Source organism: Oncorhynchus mykiss, chromosome 28 (genome assembly GCF_057628025.1).
Source record: "Oncorhynchus mykiss isolate SJ-2025 chromosome 28, ASM5762802v1, whole genome shotgun sequence".
Taxonomy (NCBI): domain Eukaryota; kingdom Metazoa; phylum Chordata; class Actinopteri; order Salmoniformes; family Salmonidae; genus Oncorhynchus; species Oncorhynchus mykiss.
Window position 1 is genome coordinate 21,185,514 of NC_143049.1, and position 22,799 is coordinate 21,208,312.

Below are 22,799 nucleotides of genomic sequence, written 5' to 3' on the forward strand. Positions count from 1 at the left end.
CATTGAATAGCATAGGCAGAGCTATAATGAGTTGTTGAATTGTTATATTCAAATGAACAATTACTTTTGACAACAAATCGGCTCTTCTGCCTGGAATAGAAGTATTAAATTGTCTTTCGAAGACAACTTATGCCCCTTTTCAAACATTTTCATGCACTGTTTGACAGCCATGGCAATTATAGCTTACTTGAGAGGGAGCCTTATCAGCAGTCAGCATGTCTATAACAAGGCCTAATGTTGTCATTAAATCTCTCTTTGATTTTTAACACTACTGTACCTGGAATAACAAGGACAAAAAGAGTCGAAAATAACAACTTACATTCCCATGATAATCTATCAATGGCCTGAAAACACTACTGTACATTTAACACACAAAAAATACAACAAATAGTCTTCAACGATCAGTGAAGGCATGGGAATGAATGTATTATTTTCAGATAGGCTGGTGTACTACCGACTATGAAAACAAGCCCATCGATTTGTTATTGATTGAGAGTTGTAACCTCTAGTACAGGTGTTCTTTGCCACAGGCCTTATTTTGTATCATTGAAGGATTGGCTGTGAATGTGAGTTTGGTGTTTGAAATAGAGAGGAGCTCTTTCCCTGTTAAAGCTAATAGATTGTTTATTTCTCCCCAGCGCAGAATCCCCACCCTGAGGCTAACACGCACGCTGGTGTCATACCCACACACAATCTTTTCTTTCCATTATAAATGTTAGCTTTATTTGTTTGGTTAGTTCTCAGGCTTTGTCAAGCTTAATTGAAGGTGAAAATACTTCACAGAAAGATATTTGAAAAGAGGGCATTGATGTAGGAAAGCTAGTTTGAAACATAATTGCTAATGGACCCAGTCGCTCTATGAGAACGGCAGCTAAGTTTTCAGAAACACTCTTTGTATCTGCCATTTCAATTATTGAATTTAAGAAGTGTGGGAAAGAATGAAAATGTGTTGGTAAACATGAAAAGCAATGTTTATTTTGTGCTATAGTTTAACCCTTGTATCCCTCAGCTGCAATGTGTTAACTGAGGCAATAGAGGTATTTGCTCTCCTATTGACCATTTGCAAGACATTTACTGTAGCTGTGTATACAGTAAGGCCTAACATCAAGTAGTTTATTGACCAAACCTGTGGCAAAACTCAAGATGGCCAGTGCTTCTTTCACATACATCTTAACCATGATGACACATGTTGACCTCTGGGGGTCATCCAGTGCTTGACCCTGCCCTCTTCCCACTGCACTGCTTTCTTCCAGGGGATTCGTCTTAATGCCGCTCCCCCTTCTGACATGTGTGGGTGTTTACTGTTAACATGGAACAGGGAGTGGAAGGTCAAACATTTTAGACTTTAAATATTGAATATCTCTTCGGCCCAACTCCCAGACAAATTCTTCTTTTGCATGAGGACAGTAGGAGTTGGTTGAATATGGACAGTGGTTTTGAATTAGATCGTATTATGTAATTATTTTCCTATGGTTTTGGCAATGGCTAGCAGTGTCATGATTCCTTCATGGTTCATTAGAGAAGCTGGACCACGGCCATAGAACAAGCCTACAGGGCACAGACATCAATTCAGTGTCTATTCCATGTTGGTTCAATGTAATTTGAAACAGTGAAACGACGTGGAAACAATGTTGATTCAACCAGTGTGTGCGCAGTGGGAGGCCCTCTCACTCTCACACACACACACACACACACACACACACACACACACACACACACACACACACACACACACACACACACACACACACACACACACATAAACAGTAGCTCCACCAGACGCTGGCACATTTGCATTGTAATAGAGAGGCAGCCACATTCCAGTTCCTGGCCACAATGGTGGAGGAAAAGCTCTGACTTGAAGACTCCTGCTGGGTCTTTGCACAAGCGGACCGTAAAGCTTCTGTTCTCACATGTTCTCCTCCTCCAAGGAGGAACCCAAACAGCCACCCACAACACACACTGGGAGACACTGGGTTACACAGGAAGCCCCATTGACGACGACGCCATAAATAAAAGACACACACAGGTTAAGAAGGTGTCATCTTCTTTAGTATCCAACAGTAAAGCAATGAACCACTACACACGCATGGATGATTGAGGAAACAAAACAGCTTTGGGAGGTCTAAACAACACAAACACACACAAATGTATTTATCTGGAAAACTGTTAGCTGACATCTATGTTTGGGTGGCATTTATTTGTCCTCAAAATGCAATCATGTAAGAAGAGCTTCTGTAGGTGCAATGGTGTGGAACTGACATCACGCCATTCAAAGACAACGATAGAAACAGGACCAATACATACAGAATCAGAGGTGGCACAATGTAATGAGCATTGCCTCCAAATCACTTCATGCCTAGTTTCTGGTTACCTAATTAAGAGGTCCCATCTGGTATGAGCATGACGGCGACCGACGCTCCTTGACAATAATTGTGTTGGTGCACATGGTAGTTCCATTCAGGAAAACGCACACACTCTATTATCTCCTCTAGTTAAGATTAGTGCACACATTTTGCTGGGGAGATTATAGTGGGAGTGGGGAGGGACTGGGACCCTTGTAAGTGATGGGAGATGAGAGGGGGAGATGGGAGTAGGGATTAGCACCCATGTTGTGTGACAGTCTTCTCTACTCAGAGAATACACTATAATAGTTGTGCAAGCTCAAATCAGACTGCTCAATGCAAATATGTGTTTTTTTCTGAAGCGAGGATTGCCATATTGAATAAGATATGTCAGGGTATCATTAATCATCTGACCTCACTCATTGTTTTGTTTTCAATGGTACAAGTCAAAGAAATAACAGATGTTACACGAGAGGAGGAAATATTCATCACTTAGAGCAGACAAGTCAAAGAAATAACAGATGTTACACGAGAGGAGGAAATATTTATCACTTAGAGCAGACAAGTCAAAGAAATAACAGATGTTACACGAGAGGAGGAAATATTTATCACTTAGAGCAGACAAGTCAAAGAAATAACAGATGTTACACGAGAGGAGGAAATATTCATCACTTAGAGCAGACAAGTCAAAGAAATAACAGATGTTACACGAGAGGAGGAAATATTTATCACTTAGAGCAGACAAGTCAAAGAAATAACAGATGTTACACGAGAGGAGGAAATATTTATCACTTAGAGCAGACAAGTCAAAGAAATAACAGATGTTACACGAGAGGAGGAAATATTTATCACTTAGAGCAGACAAGTCAAAGAAATAACAGATGTTACACGAGAGGAGGAAATATTTATCACTTAGAGCAGACAAGTCAAAGAGTGTTGCAAGCAGAGCCAAGCAAAGTGATAGATAATATGGCATCATGAAGTCTATAGTCTAGACAGACTCCCCTCCCTAAACAGACAGATCAATAGGTATTGATGGCCTACTGGTCCCTGGGGAATGACAGTCAGCTGCTTGGCTGCCTATCGCTCCGAGTGGTGGCAACCTGATAGCAGCCCCCCTCCTAACATCCACCACCCAAATGCAATTTACCTTCCAGACATACCTTTTTTTATAGGGAAGTTGGATACTGTGGAATAGATATAGAAAAACATGTTTTTCTGGCCTTGGGTGCTTTTAGTGCGCTTCTATTATTTTATATCAGCCTTAGCTGCTGTACCATACCAAATTCATATGCTTTTTTTGTAATACAGTACACATTTAAACTGTTCCAAAAGTTAGTCAACAGCTGATAGTTCCACCTCCAGGACTTATTCATTAGCAGTCTGCAGACAGTGTGTGTGTTTCTGTGACACAGGAACACCCATTAGGTGCCTTTATAAGGCTGCTCTGCCCTGTTGTTGTAGCAGTTCTTTCACCTGTTGACCGCCTACCTCCTCTCCCTTCTCACACACAGGCAGCCCAGGGCTGACATTCTCCTTTCTTCACCTCTAATTGCTCCTGTGGGACTCATTAGGCCCACTGTGGCTGAGGCAGTCTCATCAGGCTCGCTGTGGCAGTGGCTGAGGCAGTCTCATAAGGCTCGCTGTGGCTGAGGCTAAGGCAGTAGCTGAGGCTGTCTGCAGGGTGGCAGAACAGAAGGGGCTGAGCTGCTGCGCTGGCTTCTCACCCCCACCACATGACACAATCTTAAGCCCAGCTCTTCACTCCTGTCACCCCCACAGGTGTTGCTAGTCTATTGGTCCTCGCTCTCCACCCGCCTCCCCGCTGACTCCCCACAGCCTGTCAGACCCCCTCTAACCCCCCTACCCCGCATTACTCTTCAACACCCACCAGCACAGCCCTCCTCCCCTTTAAATCTCCCTGCCATGAAATGCAAGGCTTTAAAGGCATCAGGGAGAGAACAAGTGTCGTGTCACCTGAAGGTCATACTAGATGGTCTAGTAGGTTTCTGTTGCAGTGACATGAGATGGCATGTTGTCCAAAATAGAAGATTGTGTGTTTCTGAGTCTGTATTATGAATGTATTACTAATCTATATGGTACTGTATATTGGATGCATTTAGACAGATATTGTATGTATCACATCCAGAATACAGACTCTGAAATAAATATGATGTGTTATTAATATAATATAACAATATTGAGCAGACTTTGGGTGGTTTTAATGTGTTATTTTATTAACGTACAGAGGTAGGCTCCAGTGAATCTTAACCACTGGCTTGTTCGTTCATCTCACACAAGTTGATATTCAGGCTGCACTGCATGGACCCTTGTCTCTCAGCAGGACCTGTCAATGAATTAGCAGACATTTTGTAGAGGGAATGTATGGGAAGCTATGTGTCTGTGTCCTCTGATATAGTATGTAAAAAAACAAACACTCTAGATCCAGGTGACTTCCCCCAGCGAGAGACTGTCAAGGGATTTCACAGGTCACAAAGCTGAGGCAAATGGCTCCCGGCTGGGCTGGAGCCTTGACTAATGTGCTTCACTAGGCTAGTCCCACTACTCTACTTTGCAGTTTTCTAGGCCTCACTTCCACACTGATATACACAGGGATTAATCCCATCAACTGAACATATAGTAAGAACCCCCAGCCCACGGTCCCCAGTACCCTAGCACACAATTACAAACCCCTGGGGTCCTTTAAACCAGACTGATTCTGACAGCAAATCAATACACTTTAGTATCTGTTGGTACCTTATTCAATGAGTCTAATTCATAAAGCAGGCATAATGGCCCTAATGGAAGAGAGGTTGAAAGGTTGAATGGCAGCGGTAGAAAAGCAACGACATGATTGCAGGAGTTAATCCACCCATCTTAATTATGTCTTTTAACTGATTGGTGGCCTCTGCATCCATCCCTGTCACCGTCAGTGAAGCAGTGTTGACCCTTAGCTTTCTATGCTGATGAGTAGCCACACACTTAATGCCAGCACCGACACTGTAGACCGCAAGTCGTAGAGGGGGAAACAGAAATGCACTGAATAGAAAATACATCTGCACTACCCTCCCCTTTCCACTGCAATCACATTGGCAATTTCCTTGATAAGTAGAAAAGGGGCCGAGGCATGGCTTGACGAGTGAAGCAGCTGATGATTGCTGGAGATGATGTTGGTAGCAGGATGCGTCTGTCTGTGTGTGGTTTATATTTCATCTGGTCAGCATGGCATGTTATTAGGTTGTATAACACCAATGCAGATAGTGTTCACAGTAGACACAGAAAAGGACATTACCATAAGTGACATATTGGCTCTGTAAGTGTTCTGTTCTCTAAAATAAAGCAGTTCATGGGAATGTGGACTATCGATTCATTGATTAGTGTGCAAACCCCTTTTAGTCTTTTCTGTGTTAAAGGCTTATTGAAATCAAAGGCATTCCAGTTTTTTCAATTAAGGTTTTCAACAGCATTATTCGATTGTCTTTTTGTTTTCATGCATTGTTTGTATTTTCTGTATTCACATCATGATACCCCGCAATGGGAAACAAAATGATCTCCAGAGTGAAAGTATGTCCCTATAATTGTTTCTCATCTTCCCCTCCGCAAGGTTTCTACACAGCCATCAAGGAAGAGGACTATGAGGGTGAAGCCCAGCTCCCTTAAAGGACGTAAACACCAGTGCAGATAGAGGATTGGCGTTCTGTGCAAATACCACAATTCCACCATGAGGACTTGCTTGCTGACCATGATATGGGCGTGCTTGTCCCTTTATGTGAACTCCACATCTATTAGCAGAAAGACTGTGTTAGAGATGGGAGGAGAGGAGGACAGAGATGGAACAAAGGGAGGGAAGATACTGAAACGTTTCAAACGAGGATGGATGTGGAACCAGTTCTTTCTACAGGAAGAGTACACTGGGAGTGACAAGCAGTACATTGGCAAGGTATGTCCATTAGCCTTCTTTTGTTTTATTGTTGCCATGCACTTAAGTGTGTGGGGAAAACTCCACTGTCTGCAACTGTTGAATTCCGGCCTTGACACAAAGATAATATGAATATTGAGAAATCTCCCAGAGCATCAAATGCCAATTAGGCTTGGGCGGTATACCGTATATAATGTGTACTGGGGTATTTTGAAATACCGGTGGTAAGATTTTCAAAACCGTACAAAAATGGTCAATTTATTTGACATTTTTGGGTGGTTGGGGGCCCACTAAAGCTCGGCTGCGGGGGTGCGTGCTACACTACTGCTTAAGTAACGGTAATACTTTATTTGGATCGAACATCTGTAGATGCTCTACAGACTATCAGTAACATTTTAATTAACTATCTACTTACCCCTTACCCTAACTTTAGTTGCTAATTAATAGATAGTTTTTTGATAGTATGACCATCTGTAGAGCATCTAGAGATGGAAAATCCAGACTATCCACATAAAGTTTGACCGAGTTAACTATCTATGCTCAGGGCTTCTGCTATGCATTTGGTTTGCTAACTTGCTAGATAAGTGGCTAGCTTGCAAGATCAAGCTTCTTGGTTACAGCAGAGACAATCAATCCCCTCCTGGATCAAGATCCCTGCTGCCTACATTTGTTTTGTGCGTAAAAAAACAACATATTAATATAGCACTACCGGTAATACCATATACCCTGGTATGGTACAGGAACAGTATGAACATCTGGAGACCACCCAACCCTAATATCAATGTCTCTGGCCAGATAAACCTAAGATTATATCCCCCCACAAGGATTGGGATATTCTGATGTACAAAAACAGCATGCATTGCCACCTTTACCTCAGATCTCAGAAGACAACAGATAGAGCCATGAATCAGAAGTAGTATTGTGGAGTAGCTAGATGTGGAGATGCCTGCAGCACTGCAGGGGGCCTGTTTTAGAAGGCTAGAGAATACTGGAGCTACTGAGGCCATGTACCCTGTAGTACCCTGTTGTACCCTGTAACCCTCCAGGCTCTTACAGCGAGACCCAGCTTCACAGAGCATGTAGGGAGATGATCAAGGATGGAGAGGAAAAAGGGCAAACGCAGAGTGGGAGAGAGAACTAGAAAGAGAGCGAGAGAGAGAGAGGAAGAGAGGAGAGAAAGAGTGGGAGAGAAAGTTATTCTGGAGCCACCACCACTAGTCTTGCGTTAGGTTACTCTGTGGAGCCCTGGGGAGTGGAGCAACGCTGTGTGGTGGATTATTTCCATATGCCTTGTAGAAAATGATTCACCTTGTCAGGTCCCTCTTTTTTTCTCCACCACGCCTGGCTCTGTGCTGCCATGCATATAATAAGATGTTATCTGTCACATGTGATGTTGACTGTTCTGTCCTCTCTGATGGAACTGAACAGCCTTCTTGTGTGTTATAGATGTTCAGGCTAAGACTGCGCGTGTGTCGCCATAAAAATGTACCTTTATAATAAAGCATTCCATGCATCATCACATTTCCAGACTTGTAAGTAAGATATCTTACTATTTCTAAAGTGATGAGTAAATTGGATAGTCATAATTTAGACTAATAATATAACTCAATCACTGTTCGCAAAAAAGACTGTTCGATGCAGTGCATAGTGGAGTAGGCCTAGGCTACAGTGCATTTGGAAAGTATTCAGACCCCTTGACTTTTTCCATAGTTTGTTACACTACAGCCTTATTCTAAAATGGATTAAATAAACATTTTTCCTCATCAATCTACATATAATACCGCATAATAACAAAGAAAAAACAGGTCCACCTGCGGTAAATTCTATTGACTGGACATGATTTGGGAGGCACACACCAGTCTATCTATATAAGGTCGCACAGTTGACAATGCATGTCAGAGCAAAAATCAAGCAATGAGGTCGAAGAAATTGTCCATAGAGCTCCGAGACAGGATTCTTTCGAGGCACAGATCTGGGGAAGGGTACCAAAAGTTTCTGCAGCATTGAAGGTCCCCAAGATGACAGTGGCCTCCGTCATTCTTAAATGGACGAAGTTTGGAACCACCAAGACTCTTCCTAGCGCTGGCCACCCGGCCAAACTGAGCAATCGTGGGAGAAGGGCCATGGTCAAGGAGGTGACCAAGAACCCGATGGTCACTCTGACAGAGCGCCAGAGTTCCAGATGGACAACCATATCTGCAGTACTCCACTAATCAGGTCTTTATGGTAGAGTGGCCAGACGGAAGCCATTCCTCAGTAAAAGACACATGACAGCCCGCTTGGAGTTTGCCAAAAGGCACCTAAAGGACTCTCAAACCATGAGAAACTAAATGATCTGGTCTGATGAATCCAAGATTGAACTCTTTAGCCTGAATGCCTAGTGTCACATCTGGAGGAAACCTTGCACGATCCCTACGGGGAAGATTGGTGGTGGCAGCATCATGCAGTGGGGATGTTTTTCAGCGGCAGGGACTGGGAGACTAGTCAGGATCGAGGGAAAGATGAACGGAGCAAAGTACAGAGAGATCCTTAACGAAAACCTGCTGCAGAGCGCTAAGGACCTCAGACTGGGGCGAAGGTTCACCTTCCAACAGGACAACGACCCTAAGTACACAGGCAAGACAATGCAGGAGTGGCTTCAGGACAAGTCTCTGAATGTCCTTGAGTGGCCCAGCCAGAGCCCGGACCTGAAAATAGCTGTGCAGCGACACTCCCCATCCAACATGACAGAGCTCGAGAGGATCTTCAGAGAAAAATGGGAAAACTCCCCAAATACAGGTGTGCCAAGCTTGTAGCATCATACCCAAGAAGACTTGAGGATGCGATCGCTGCCAAAGGTGCTTCAACAAAGTACTGAGTAAAGGGTCTGAATACTTATGTAAATGTGATATTTAAGTTTTGTAGTCTTTATAAATTTGCCAACATTTCTAAAAACCTGTTTTTGCTTTGTCATTGTGGGGTTTTGAGTGTAGATTGCTGAGGGAAAAAATTATTTAATAATCAATTTTAGAATAAGGTAACGTAACAAAATGTGGAAAAAGTTAAGGAGCCTGAATACTTTCCAAATGCACAGTATATCAGAGACCTTGGTGTCAGTATTGACTCTCTATCAAAATAAAGGTTAAATCAAATGTATATGACTGGAGACATTAGCAGAATCTTTTTAATTACAGGGTAGCCTGTACTCTGCTGAAACTGACAAACAGATCAATAAACACGACGTTGTCTGCCACTATCTAATAGGCTTACGGCCCTTCCTCTGATTCTCCAAATCATGCTTTATGGTGTAGTAGCATATTTTGAATGAATCCATTTATTTCTGTATAGACAGGAGTAGGCTAATTAGGATATATCATTTTGTCATAGAAGCCATCTTTTTTTTGGGGGGGGGGGGGGGGGGGGGTAGATCAGCTTTAATCTAGATAGATTGTGGCTTCTATCAATGTAATTGTCTGCATACATTTTTATAAAAATTATATTTTAATATTTTATTTTTAAATATATATTGCTTAATTATTATTTTCCCATGACCCTGCCAATCCTCCCCTAATTGGAGTAAACTATTGGACAACAATACTTAGGCTTCGACTTCCAGTTTATACATACTACATACATTTCACGGATAGTATATTTAAAATTAGTTATATTTTGTTTGTTTTTAGTCCAAACCTTCAGCTACCTTGAAACCCCTCCCATCTACAGTTGAAGTCTGAAGTTTACATACACCTTAGCCAAATACATTTAAACTCCGTTTTTCACAATTCCTGACATTTAATCCTAGTAAAAATTCCTGTCTTATGTCAGTTAGGATCACCACTTTATTTTAAGAATGTGAAATGTCAGAATAATAGTAGAGAGAATGATTTATTTCAGCTTTTATTTCTTTCATCACATTCCCAGTGGGTCAGAAGTTTACATACACTCAATTAGTATTTGTTAGCATTGCCTTTTAATTGTTTAACTTGGGTCAAATGTTTTGGATAGCCTTCCACAAGCTTCCCACAATAAGTTGGGTGAATTTTGGCACATTCCTGACATTCCTGACTGAGCTGGTGTAACTGAGTCAGGTTTGTAGGCCTTCTTGCTCACACAAGCTTTTTCAGTTCTGCCCACAAATGTTCTATAAGATTGAGGTCAGGGCTTTGTGGTGGCCACTCCAATACCTTGACTTTGTTGACCTTAAGCCATTTTGCCACAACTTTGGAAGTATGCTTGGGGTCATTGTTCATTTGGAAGACCCATTTGCGACCAAGCTTTAACTTCCCGACTTATGTCTTGAAATGTTGCTTCAATGTATCCACATAATTTTCCATCCTCATGATGCCATCTATTTTGTGAAGTGCACCAGTCCCTCCTGCAGCCAATGACCCCCACAACATAATGCTGCCACCCCGTGCTTCACTGTTGGGATGGTGTTCTTTGGCTTGCAAGCCTCTCCCTTTTTCCTCCAAACATAACGATGGTTATTATGGTCAAACTGTTCTATTTTTGTTTCATCAGACCAGAGGACATATCTCCAAAAAGTACGATCTTTGTCCCCATGTTCAGTTGCAAACTGTAGTCTGGCTTTTTTATGGAAAGTGGCCTTTCAGGTTATGTCAATATAGGACTCGTTTTACTGTGGATATAGATGCGTTTGTACCTGTTTCCTCCAGCATCTTCACAAGGTCCGCTGCTGTTGTTCTGGGATTTAATTGCACTTTTCGCACCAAAGTACGTTAATCTCTAGGAGACAGAACGTGCCTCCTTCCTGAGCGGTATGATGGCTGCGTGGTCCCATGGCGTACTATTGTTTGTACAGATAAACGTGGTACCTTCAGGCATTTGGAAATTGCTCCCAAGGATGAACCAGAGTTGTGGAGGTCTACATTTTTTTCTGAGGTCTTGGCTGATTTATTTTGATTTTCCCATGATGTCAAGCAAAGAGGCACTGGGTTTGAAGGTAGGCCTTGAAATACATCCACAGGTACACCTCCAATTGACTCAAATGATGTCAATTAGCCTATCAGTAGCTTCTAAAGCCATGACATAATTTTCTGACATTTTCCAAGCTGTTTAAAGTCAACTTCGTGTATGTTAACTTCTGACCCACTGGAATTGTGATATAGTGAATTATAAGTGAAATAATCTGTCTGGAAACAATTGTTGGAAACATTGCTTGTGTCATGCACAAAGTAGATGTCCTAAACGACTTTCCAAAACTATAGTTTGTTAACAAGAATTTTGTGGAGTGGTTAAAAACCTAGTTTTATTGACTCCAACCTAAGAGTATGTAAACTTCCAAATTCAACTGTATCTCTGAAGACCATCCAGTATTGATTTCTAGCTGCCATGTATTTTTCCACTGAGCTGTGAGGTTTCACAAAAGTTCTGAACCTTTCTATTCTCATAGTTTCTACAGATTGTAAATTAACCGTTGTGTGGTGTTCATGTTTTTGTTATTCACCCAATGTTCACAGGTCTGATGGACCCACAATATTATTGGGGTTTTAAAACAATACAGCCATAACAATTTATGTAAAAATACTTAATATTTAATACTTAGATGTTGACTTATATAAATTACAAGAATTATAGACAGCATACATGGTTCATATTTGCCATTTATCTCTGCTAGATCACATGTATCAATAAAAGCGCTATTCGTTTTATTCGATAAAATTTGATTTTTGTAAACAAAAATAAATGGATGGAAAAAATCCTGTTTATCTTGAACAAATATACATGAAACAAGGTTTATCACTATGGATGTGTATTGCTTTTTACTGAACAAAGTGGAAGAACAAATTTTACAGTACATACAGTATTTTGTGGAAATGATCAATGAGCCCCATTGAAAACAAATTAAGGCTGGTCTACACACCACATGAGGGACAGAGTTTTACTGTGTGTGTGTGTGTGTTGCAAATGTATTTCTTGCACTTGATGCATGTGTACTGTGTCTTCCTGTCCTTCTTGGGTCCACACACATCGCAGTGCTTCTTCTTGTTGCTACCGGCTGCAATCTAGAATGATGGAAACACTTAGTTCAGGAATTTTACTAACATCTCACTCACTCACTCATTCACTCATATAGTTATAACAGGCCAAGGTAGGAGAGTCAGACACATACGCATGCAACAACATCACTCACACTTACTTCTGGTATTGGAGTTGTTGGTTCTGTGGGTCGGACGGTTACGGCACCAGCATCTTCCTCCTGAATCCTCCTCATGATTGCTGCAGAAGCTGGGGTCCTTGGGATATGTTGCCTCCTCTGGATTTGAGGTCTTACCAATGCCTTGTCCAGCTTCTCGAGAAAGAGACGTCTTTTCTGGAGCTTCCCTCTGTTCCAATCTAGGTTCAATGCCATCCAGTTGATAAACGCATTGTACGCCGAGTTGTCCAAGATGTTGAAGAATATCACATGTGGCCAGCGTAGGGTTCTTCTTTTGCAGCTGTAGCAAGTCACCAGCTTGTCTAAATTGTCCACCCCTCCTTTTGTGGCATTGTAATCCATTATGATTTCTGTTTTTTGATGTTTCTGGCCACAGATTCTCTCATCCCTATGCCGCATGAGTACCACATTTTTTACTTTCTTTGGCACGTATGACACAAATTCCATAATGATTTTCTGGATGGTGTCTAGGATGAGCAGTTCAAAAGAAGACTTTATGTCCTGCACATGAGTAACTGCCATCAGCGTCGGCCCTGGTTGCATCCTCATCACATTGGCAGCCATGCGGGGTGGCTCATTCCTTGGGCAAAAAGACCATTCAATTTCACCATTTTGTTGACATCCACATTTCTCCTCCTGCAGGCTGCTGATTAGCGGGTTGCTGACGGGCTGGTCCTGGGGCTGGCTGCTGACGGCTGGTCCTGGGGCTGGCTGAGGGTCAATCTCATCCTCTTCTTCCAACTCACTGTCAGACTCCAAATTGACAGAGACATGATCCTCATATTTGGAAAAATCTTTATCTTCCAAAGTGGAAGATGCTCCTTCCACACTAGTTTTTCTCTCTGCAAAATAATGTCTAAGGCCCTCTGAGCAGAGATGATTTTTGCCATACTGATTGATTGTGGTAAAGAGGTAAAGAGCCATGCAAAGCTATTTATTTGTTGTGTCCCTCCCCCAATTTGCACCTGGCTTTGGTAGAGTGTGGGAAAATACTGAATTCTTTACAATGTACCAAAATAATGTATTGTAATAACATTGTGCAGGTACCAGCAAGACATTGTGTAGTTTCACACACTACAAAGGGTAAAGAGTGCGAGAAAAGCGAGAGACAGGCAGACAGGCAGGGAGACAGACAGGTTATTGGTGCTGTGTTGAAACAGCAGGCCCAGTGAGGAGGAAGACAGAGTGAAGGTACACAGCAAACCTTTTTGTTTATTTTTTACTTGTTTTCACCTACACACACACTTTTCCACACTTTTATTACCCTCGGGTCCAGTGAAACTGAAAACCACTTATGTAATATAAATGTGTAGGGGGGTGCACAGTGTGCACTCAATGAAAGTATGTTATTTTACATGTTCTTCACAGAAAAGTAGCCAAGGCCAGTGAGTCTCAGGTTTAAAATATAATTCATTGTATCATTTTTATTTTCGTAAACACTGAAAATGGGTCCCACAGACCCGATCACTACACAATGGTTAAAGATAAACACATTTGCTAAGAGTATTATTACATTGATCAATTTACTATGACTTTTCAAATCACCCAACAGAGTTAACTCCAAGTAAATGTTGCATTTTGTTCAGCCATTCCTGAACCTGTGACCAAAAACAAGCTACATATGGGCAGTACCAAAACAAGTGATCTAATGATTCTCTCTTCGCAGCAAAATCTGCAGAGCTGGGATGATTGTTTATATATAACATTATAACATTCTATTGGTTGCAATAATTTTGTATAATAATTTTAATTGAAAAACTTGTTTATTAAACTTGTCATTTAATTTAGGTTATTTCAGGAGAAAGTTAGCTTCCCTTAGCCTTATGGAACACCGCCTATGTGCTTAGGTGTACCACAAACATAATTATAGCACTGTTGAAATGCATATAAGTGTGATGCAGTAAAGACTCAGGACACACACTGAGTATGGTAGAGGATAAAGCCCCATTCTATGCCCATTGCTCAAATTTGCATAATGTCTACTTAGAGGCATGGGAATAAGAGATGAGATGAGACAGGAACATATGTGCTCAGAGGGGAATTGCAGGTATTATGTGTTACATGCTGGATTTAGGTGATTTTCTAAGACATCTGTGGGAGGCGTCAATCATTCATCCTTTGTCATATCTAGGCTTCGTACCATCTTGGCTTTCTTCGTTTTCAAAGATTCTCTCCTTTCTTTCCCTCGATCATTGTCAACTCCTGTTTCATTCAAGTGTGCATGTTCTGAGACTGCCTTGTACTTTGACAATTACCTGACTTGCTGTGTGTTTTTAATGACAGTGATAAGAGGGCATTGAGAGTGCACTGGGATGTTCACTAATTAATTCAGTGAATCTCTGTTTGGATTGGTGTACTACTGTATAATGTCTAACATTTTAGATAGACAAAAGGACCTGGAGAGGTATATAATATACTGTTTGACAGATAAATGGGTAGGTATTAAATGTGTGTACTAACTAACATATATCCTTTATAAGCCAGGTATGCTGGTACAGAGAAACCGGAGCATTACCTATCAGATTTTTAGTCTAAATACAAATCAAGACGTTGTCAGCAAAGCAAGACCGTATTAAGGAAAGACAGAATGAGTCACTCACCATCAGCACCCGTCACCTACCCTACCTGTCACTCATATTCCTCCTCACAACCCATCAACTGTCACACCATCTAATGCAAACTGTAAATCTGTTGGTGTTTTACAAGCTGACCTCCAGAGTTGGGGTCAATTCCATGTTTATTCCTGTCAGTTAAATTAGATAGGGAGTTTCCCCATTGGCATGCTAGTCCAATCCCTAAATGGACTGGAATATTTATATGAAATAAACCCTAGGTCTGTTAAAAGCAGTTGTTGAAAAGTATATACAGATAGATGTAGGACCTTAATTTAAGCCAGTTTGCTAAAGTAGTAAAATAATCCTACAGCAACAGGAAATGTTCATTATTATGGGGTGTCAGGTAGCCTAGTGGTTAGAGCATTGGACTTGTAACTGAAAGGTCGCAAGATCAAATCCCTGAGCTGACAAGGTAAAAAATCAGTCGTTCTTCCCCTGAACAAGCAAGTTAGCCCACTGTTCCTAGGCTGTCGTTGAAAATAAGAATTTGTTCTTTACTGACTTGCGTAGTTAAATAAAGGTAAAACAAAAATGTTTTATGTAGGTTATAATTAATAGTATAGAACAGGAAGCCCCGCACACTGTTAAGGCTCCCAATTCACCGATTTATTGACAACGTTTTGATCCGAAACAGATCTTCGTTCGTTGATTATAATTAATTTAACATTTTTTGTAGGGGTTGATAGATTTTCCACTAGGGCAAATCAAGTCTCACATTTTAAAGTGGAAATTAGATTTTAGAAGACTTTTTAAGCCTTGAATACACTACAAGTTTGCATTTCCTGCTGTGCTGGAAAATTCTCAGCATCAAAAGAGTGATGAAATTAAGATCCTACATCTGTAGTTTACATCTGGTATTTGCCTTGCTGACTTCAGGCCCCATTTCTCCAAGGAGACAAATATGTTGACTATGCTTTTTATTTTCTATGGCAGCTTCAATCTGACATGGACAAGGGGGATGGAACCCTGAAGTACATTCTAACCGGGGACGGGGCTGGAGACATATTTACTATTGATGAAAACAATGGTGACCTCCATGCCAATAAGAGACTGGACAGAGAGGAGAAGGCCTTCTATACCCTCCGAGCCACCGTAGTCAACAAGAACACAGGCCTGAAACTGGAGCCTGAGACAGAGTTCATCGTTAAACTTCACGATATCAATGACAATGAGCCTAAATTCGCAAAAGAACTTTACATTGCCAGTGCACCTGAGAGGTCTAATATAGGTATGTGCTCTTTCACTTTAATTTGACTTTTGACATGACCTTTCAATTTAGGTTTTAACCTTTGATGATTAAAGATCAGTAACATTTCAAGGTCAATGGTGCCTTAAAGTGTCAAATATTTTGTTTGCTTTTCTTTGAAGCATGAATGGTTTTGACAGTTGATGTGAGTTCATATTCATCCCCAGCTATCATCTTCTGTTCTCAGGTACTTCAGTCACCCAGGTAACAGCCACGGATGCAGATGACAGCATGTACGGGAACAGCGCTAAACTACGATACAGCATCAGCCAGGGGCACCCATACTTCTCTGTGGACCCAAACACAGGTCTGTCTGTCCGTCTGTTTGTTTGTTTGGACCACCAGCAATGCTCTTTTATTCCTCAAAGCAATTATTACTGAATGAAGAGAGAGAGAGAGAGAGAGATACGGTAATGTAATGTTCAGAGTGAGACTGCCAGGGCTATTGCTATTCTCTCAGCCCCCTGTGCATTTTCCAAAGTACACTGAAACATTTAATCATTTCTAATGTGCACTCTGGAACATCCTGTCGCTCGTTCTGTGTTTAAACAAATGGAAACAATAAAAGCCTCCAACTGGCAGATTATTGTGTGGCTTAACAACGATATGGTTTATCCCTGATGTGACATGGAAGATGATGTCCCCATCACACCAGAGGACATGAAATCCTAAGAGCTTTGGAGAAAAAAAATGGTGTTTCTGAGGGTTTATCTGAAAACAGTTATATTGCAGATGATAGAACCCATTCACAGAAACAAACCAAGCCAGGCCAGATGGTCTTGTGTGCTATCTAATGGAAGGTCGGGGCAGTTGCCATTTTTTACTGTTCCATAAAAATAATTAGGTTACATACCCGTATTAAATGTTTCTCATTAAATCCAAGCACAATGTCTTAGCAATGTGAAACGGTTGTGGTGACCATTTCTTTGCAAGAGGTGCTTCTTTCTCAGAACAGTTATTAGTTACATTATTCCCATTGGTAGTTGTAACTATAGTAGTTGCCGATACAGTATTTAAACAAAGGACCTGCACATAAATGAGTTCACTCTAACTATACCCACATCACTTAAATATGTTTGGCATGGTGGCACCATGAGTAATCCCTACAGGACCAGAGAAGGATAAATGTTCTTAGCTAACTCATTAACAATACATCGTTATATTATGTGACACATGAATATTGTATTCTTCTGGTTTGTCCTCAGGTATCATCAGGACAGCCCTGGGGCCTGGAGAGATGGACCGGGAGAAGCGGGAGCACTACCAGGTGGTGATTGAGGCCAAGGACATGGCGGGCCAAAGGGGAGGCTTAACTGGAACCACCACAGTCAATATCACCCTGACCGACGTCAACGACAACCCCCCACGCTTCTCTCAGAGTGAGTAGAAGACTAAGATTGAGGCACAATGACGGAAATTATACTGGTGGTTGAAGTATTCATAGTAGTCCTAGTATAAAAGTGGTAGTGTCAGTGTGCTGTGTGTGTGTAAGTGTGTCCATCTTATACAGGGTTAGCGGTGATTAAATTGCAATGCCGGGTCCCACGAAGTGAATCAGCTTGATAATCCTGATTAGATGAGCAGCGTAATACTGAGTGTCTCCCTCTCTCATGCTCTCTCTCTCTCTCTCACACACACACACACACACACACGCACACACACACACACACACACACACACACACACACACACACACACACACCACACACCACACACCACACACACCCACACCACACACACACACACAAATGAGAAACATCCCGGAATCTGTTTGACTTTGACAGATTGCTTTTGTCATTAATATTCTGTTAAAGTCCAGTTGTTGGATGGTGGAAACTAAAGGGGAAAAAACTTCTGATACACTCCACACACACAGTGTGAGATATGCCTTCTCACATCTCTCTCTCCACCTTGTCAGTTGATGACACCTTGCAGCAGGAGGCTTACACCCCCAGTCAGCACCATGCTAGGGGGAAACAGAAACTGTGTAATTGGTCACCATGAGCACAAGTTTAATTCACCACTAACACTGCTGCAGGGCCGTGATACAGGCTCACAGGCTCCCTAACAATCTGAATTGTTAAATGTGTTAGCATCAGAAACATGGAAGTATTGAGGAGAAGCTGGCACAAAAAAAACACTCACTCACCATGCCAAAGGAAGACCAACAACCTCTTCTATTTGTGACAAGCTTATGTAATTCTGTTCATGGTTCCAGGCTCTCTTGGCTCCGTTTCATGAGACACTTTCCTTATTCTCTCCAACCTAATTAGTGACACAAATGGTGAAATGGGAGTGAATGCTACAAATGCAAATAGTCTAATATGAATTATCTCAAAGTTAATTTGTTAGAACATCCTTTGATTTACATACAGTATGTGTGTCTGTTTGTGATTCCAGGTATATATCAGTTCAGTGTTCCAGAGTCTATAAAAACTGGAATCCCAGTTGGGAGAATCAACGCAGTAGATAAAGACCTTGGGAAGAATGCGGAGATGTACTACAGTGTTGTCAGTGGGGATGGTTTGGACATGTTCGATGTCATCACGGACAAAGACTCACAGGAAGGCATCATTACTGTTTTAAAGGTAATATCTGTTATGACAAAGAGAGTCAGCCACAACTATAGGGCATATATACCCTATTATCAGTCCTGGATAGGCCTGAGGCCATTAGACCATCAGAAACGCTATCATCAAAATACATTTGTACGGCATCATTACAAAACATGAGTCATCTACTTTGTTCTATTGTGTCCCCGTCCCTGCAGCCGCTGGACTATGAAAAGACCCGATCCTACACACTGGAGATCCAGGTACAGAACACTCAGACCTTGGACACTCGCTTCCTGGGGTACCTACCCACCAAGGACATGGCCACAGTCAGGATCGGCATAGAAGATGTGGACGAGCCTCCTCTGTTTGAGAAAGCCAGCTACATGATGGAGGTGAAGGAGGATGCAGCCGTGGGTACTGCAGTAGGGTCTGTCAGGGCTATGGACCCAGATGGATACAACAGTCCAGTCAGGTTAGTTAGAGCACTGCTTTGTTTTCCCTCCAGCCCACCCATTCAGTTCTCCTGTACGTACCACCCACACCAAGGTCATGGGGAGATTGGTTATAATCATTTGTATCAGGGGTCATTTGATGAGTGTTAAAGGTTGTGTTATAGTATTTTTTTTAAATGTAGAATGATTAGAGTTGAATCGGCCATCTCATTAAATTTGGAGTCGAGGATACGTTGTGTCCATAGAAAGACTAATGAGTGAAGGACAAGCTGTGTGTTTTGCTCATCTCCACACACGCGCACACACTTTTTTTGTGAGTTCTTATCAATGTCCAAAGTCCCTTAATTACCACTCCTCATGGAAATACACTGAAAGGGCATTCCAGGATACATTTAATTAGATCATTGCGTAATCCGCTGGATGATCAAACTGATAGGGCTGGTCTGTTCTGGGCCTCTGTTCAGGGCTGTTTTCCTTCCAGGCCAGTCCGGGTAAAGAAGAAAGGGAGGAAAATAGAGGGATTTAAGTCCCATTGGCTGTTTAGGACAGATCCCCAGGGTGTGCAGTATTCAGAATAATTTTGTGAATACACAGAGAGGGCAGGAGAGACTAATTCCTTGCAAAAGGGTTGTCAAGTTCAGCAATAGAGGTTGTAGGGGAATGGAAGAAAATAGTCCATGCTTTTATTTGTTCTTGTATCAATATTTGTATGCCTATTTTACAGGTACTCCATTGATCGTCGTACTGATCTAGACAGGCTTTTCAACGTGCATTCTGGGAATGGGTCCATATTTATCATAAGACCTCTTGACCGAGAAGAAGCTGCCTGGCACAACATTTCTGTTATCGCAACAGAGTTCAGTATGTCTTTCTCAGCTTTATCATGCACATGAATTCACAAAACAAACTATTCTACCAAGTCTATGGAGTTCAATGATTATATTCTGTCCTTTGTTGAAACATAAAAAAAACTAAAATCATACAGAATTATTTATTACAATTATTATACATTGTTGTGATGTGTATGTTTTCCCACACACAGACAAACCTCTGCAGACCAGTTGGGTGCCAGTCTATGTCCGTCTTCTAGATGTCAACGACAACGCACCCAAGTTCGCCTCTTTCTACGAGACATTTGTTTGTGAAAAGACTAAGGCTGGACAGGTACAGAACACGGATCCTCCACTTACATCCCATGATAGATTGACATGATTTTATTATTCTCGCTGCTATAATTACGTCCATATCCTAGTGACATCTAGAGGTGCTACAATAGGTAGAGTATATGCCCAGGAATACTCATGTATGTAAATGGTGATAAAGCATTGTGATGAGTACTGCAGTCCTCTGGGGTAGTGATTGGTCTCCAGGGTCTACTTTGTGAGGCGGCTGATGAGATAATCTATCATGGCAGCACAAGGCAGGTGACAGTAGCTGTCACACATCAAGGGCATGTTTAAATAGGTGCCCAGCACACGCCTTCTCCTCTACTCCCTCGCCTTTCATCCCTCCTTCATCCCTCTGTCATTATTCATAATCATAAATTCACTGAGGTGTTTGTGTTTGCTGTGCTCCTGTTTACCAAGCAAGGTCCCTTGAGAGGACTCAATAAAATCATCCACAATATATCTTCCACAATGGTTATTATTGCCACCGATTAAATAAACATATCAATCTGTTTGGTCTATATAGATGGTCTATATCCTAGAAGTTTAGCCTCCAATTTTTCCTCTGATGTTACAAACCGGGGGAACCAAAGAGCACCTTACAATTATTCTTGCTATCTGAGAGCACACAGATTGTTTGTTTTTTATCAATCTGTTTGTTTATCCCGTAAACAGAAGATCCAGACGGTGAGTGCTGTGGATGCAGATGACCCGGTGGGTGGACACAAGTTCTTTTTCAGTCTGGCTATGGAGGGGGCTTACAGAGGCAACTTCACAGTCAAAGACAATGGCGGTGAGTACTGTACTGTAGGATATTTTGGGGTCTCTATCACACCAGTCATCACCTGATATTATAGTGAAGAAGAACAAGAAGGAGATTGATGGAGTGCTGCATCAGATGACCTGGCCTCCACAATTACCTGACCTCAACCCAATTGGGATGAGTTGGACTGCAGAGTGAAGGAAAAGCAGCCAACAAGTGCTCAACTCTTTCAAGACATTTTAGAAAAGTATTCCAGCTTAAGCTGGTTGAGAGAATGCCAAGAGTGTGCAAAGCTGTCATCAAGGCAAAGGGTGGCTACTTTGAAGAATCTCAAATATAAAATAGATTTTGATTTGTTTAACACTTTTTGGGTTACTACATGATTCCATATGTGTTATTTCATAGTTTAGCTGTCTTCACTATTATTCTACAATGTAGAAAATAAGAAAAATAAAGAAAAACCCTTGAATGAGTAGGTATGTCCAAACTTTTGACTGGTACTGTATGTTTTTTCTCTCCATAGATAACACAGCTGGCGTCCTAACCCGGCGCTCCAGCTACAGCCAACTGCACAAGAGCATCTACCTGGTTCCTGTGGTGATCACGGACGGGGACTTCCCCATGCAGAGCAGCACGGGGACGCTGACGGTGCGCGTGTGCACCTGCGACCGCGAAGGCAACATGGAGCTGTGCAACGCCGAGGCCCAGACCAGCTCAGCTGGACTTAGCACCGGGGCCCTGGTGGCTATCCTGCTGTGTGTCATCATCCTCCTCAGTGAGTATAGCTGTCTGTCTGTCGGTCCGTCGGTCCGTCCGTCCGTCCGTCGGTCCGTCAGCCTCTGACGCATCTCCATCTCCAATTTAGTCATTCATATTAATGTATGCAAACTGTTTGGAAATATGTCTTTAATAAGACATTTCACAGGTTATAGTGTAGTTAAATTTGCCCCTTCTGTATAACGCACACACACACACACACACACACACACACACACACACACACACACACACACACACACACACACACACACACACACACACACACACACACACACACACAGGTGCTTCTAAGAAAAGCCCTACATTTCCCAGTAGATAGCCTATTTCACTCTTGGCTGTCTACAGTAAAAGTGTTATATATAGAGGATCAAAACAAGTCTGAGGGGATTGAGATTGTGGACAGGATAGTAATTCAACAGGACTGGCAGTAAAATTAACCTTTTATACACCAGGAGTTAGTTTAATACAACATGGAATGCAATTACCCCAATATATTACGTCAGCACCATTAACTACATATACAGTGTAATGGAAATGCATTTATTTAAAGGTGCAATATGCAGAAATCTCTCCAACATTTTGTAGTTTCTAAAATACTAATAGTTAGCCTCATTTCAGATTATGTGACAAAATAAGCTATGTATAGTGTAGAGAATCATTGTACAATCTAAATAAATATATTTAGCATGACCAAAAATATTGTATTTTCAGCTGTTTGAAGCTGGTCTACAAAACCAAAAGTAAAAGACGCAAAAACTAAACTTGAGAATGGGAAGCATAGAAATAGCACACATAGATCAG

General features: G+C 41.7%; 1 protein-coding gene across 1 annotated transcript in view; it reads left to right on the top strand.

The window, feature by feature from the left end:
- The window catches only part of LOC110508704 (cadherin-6), a 29,997-nt gene that overhangs the window by 2,916 nt on the left and 4,282 nt on the right, over nucleotides 1-22,799 (top strand). Inside the window, exons 2-11 of the mRNA XM_021589431.3 lie at nucleotides 5,950-6,285; nucleotides 15,970-16,264; nucleotides 16,470-16,589; nucleotides 17,488-17,661; nucleotides 18,683-18,870; nucleotides 19,053-19,309; nucleotides 20,014-20,150; nucleotides 20,332-20,453; nucleotides 21,131-21,248; nucleotides 21,742-21,993. Coding sequence (XP_021445106.1) covers nucleotides 6,067-6,285; nucleotides 15,970-16,264; nucleotides 16,470-16,589; nucleotides 17,488-17,661; nucleotides 18,683-18,870; nucleotides 19,053-19,309; nucleotides 20,014-20,150; nucleotides 20,332-20,453; nucleotides 21,131-21,248; nucleotides 21,742-21,993 — 1,882 coding nt within the window. The 5' untranslated portion in view covers nucleotides 5,950-6,066. The remainder of the gene's footprint in view (nucleotides 1-5,949; nucleotides 6,286-15,969; nucleotides 16,265-16,469; nucleotides 16,590-17,487; nucleotides 17,662-18,682; nucleotides 18,871-19,052; nucleotides 19,310-20,013; nucleotides 20,151-20,331; nucleotides 20,454-21,130; nucleotides 21,249-21,741; nucleotides 21,994-22,799) is intronic.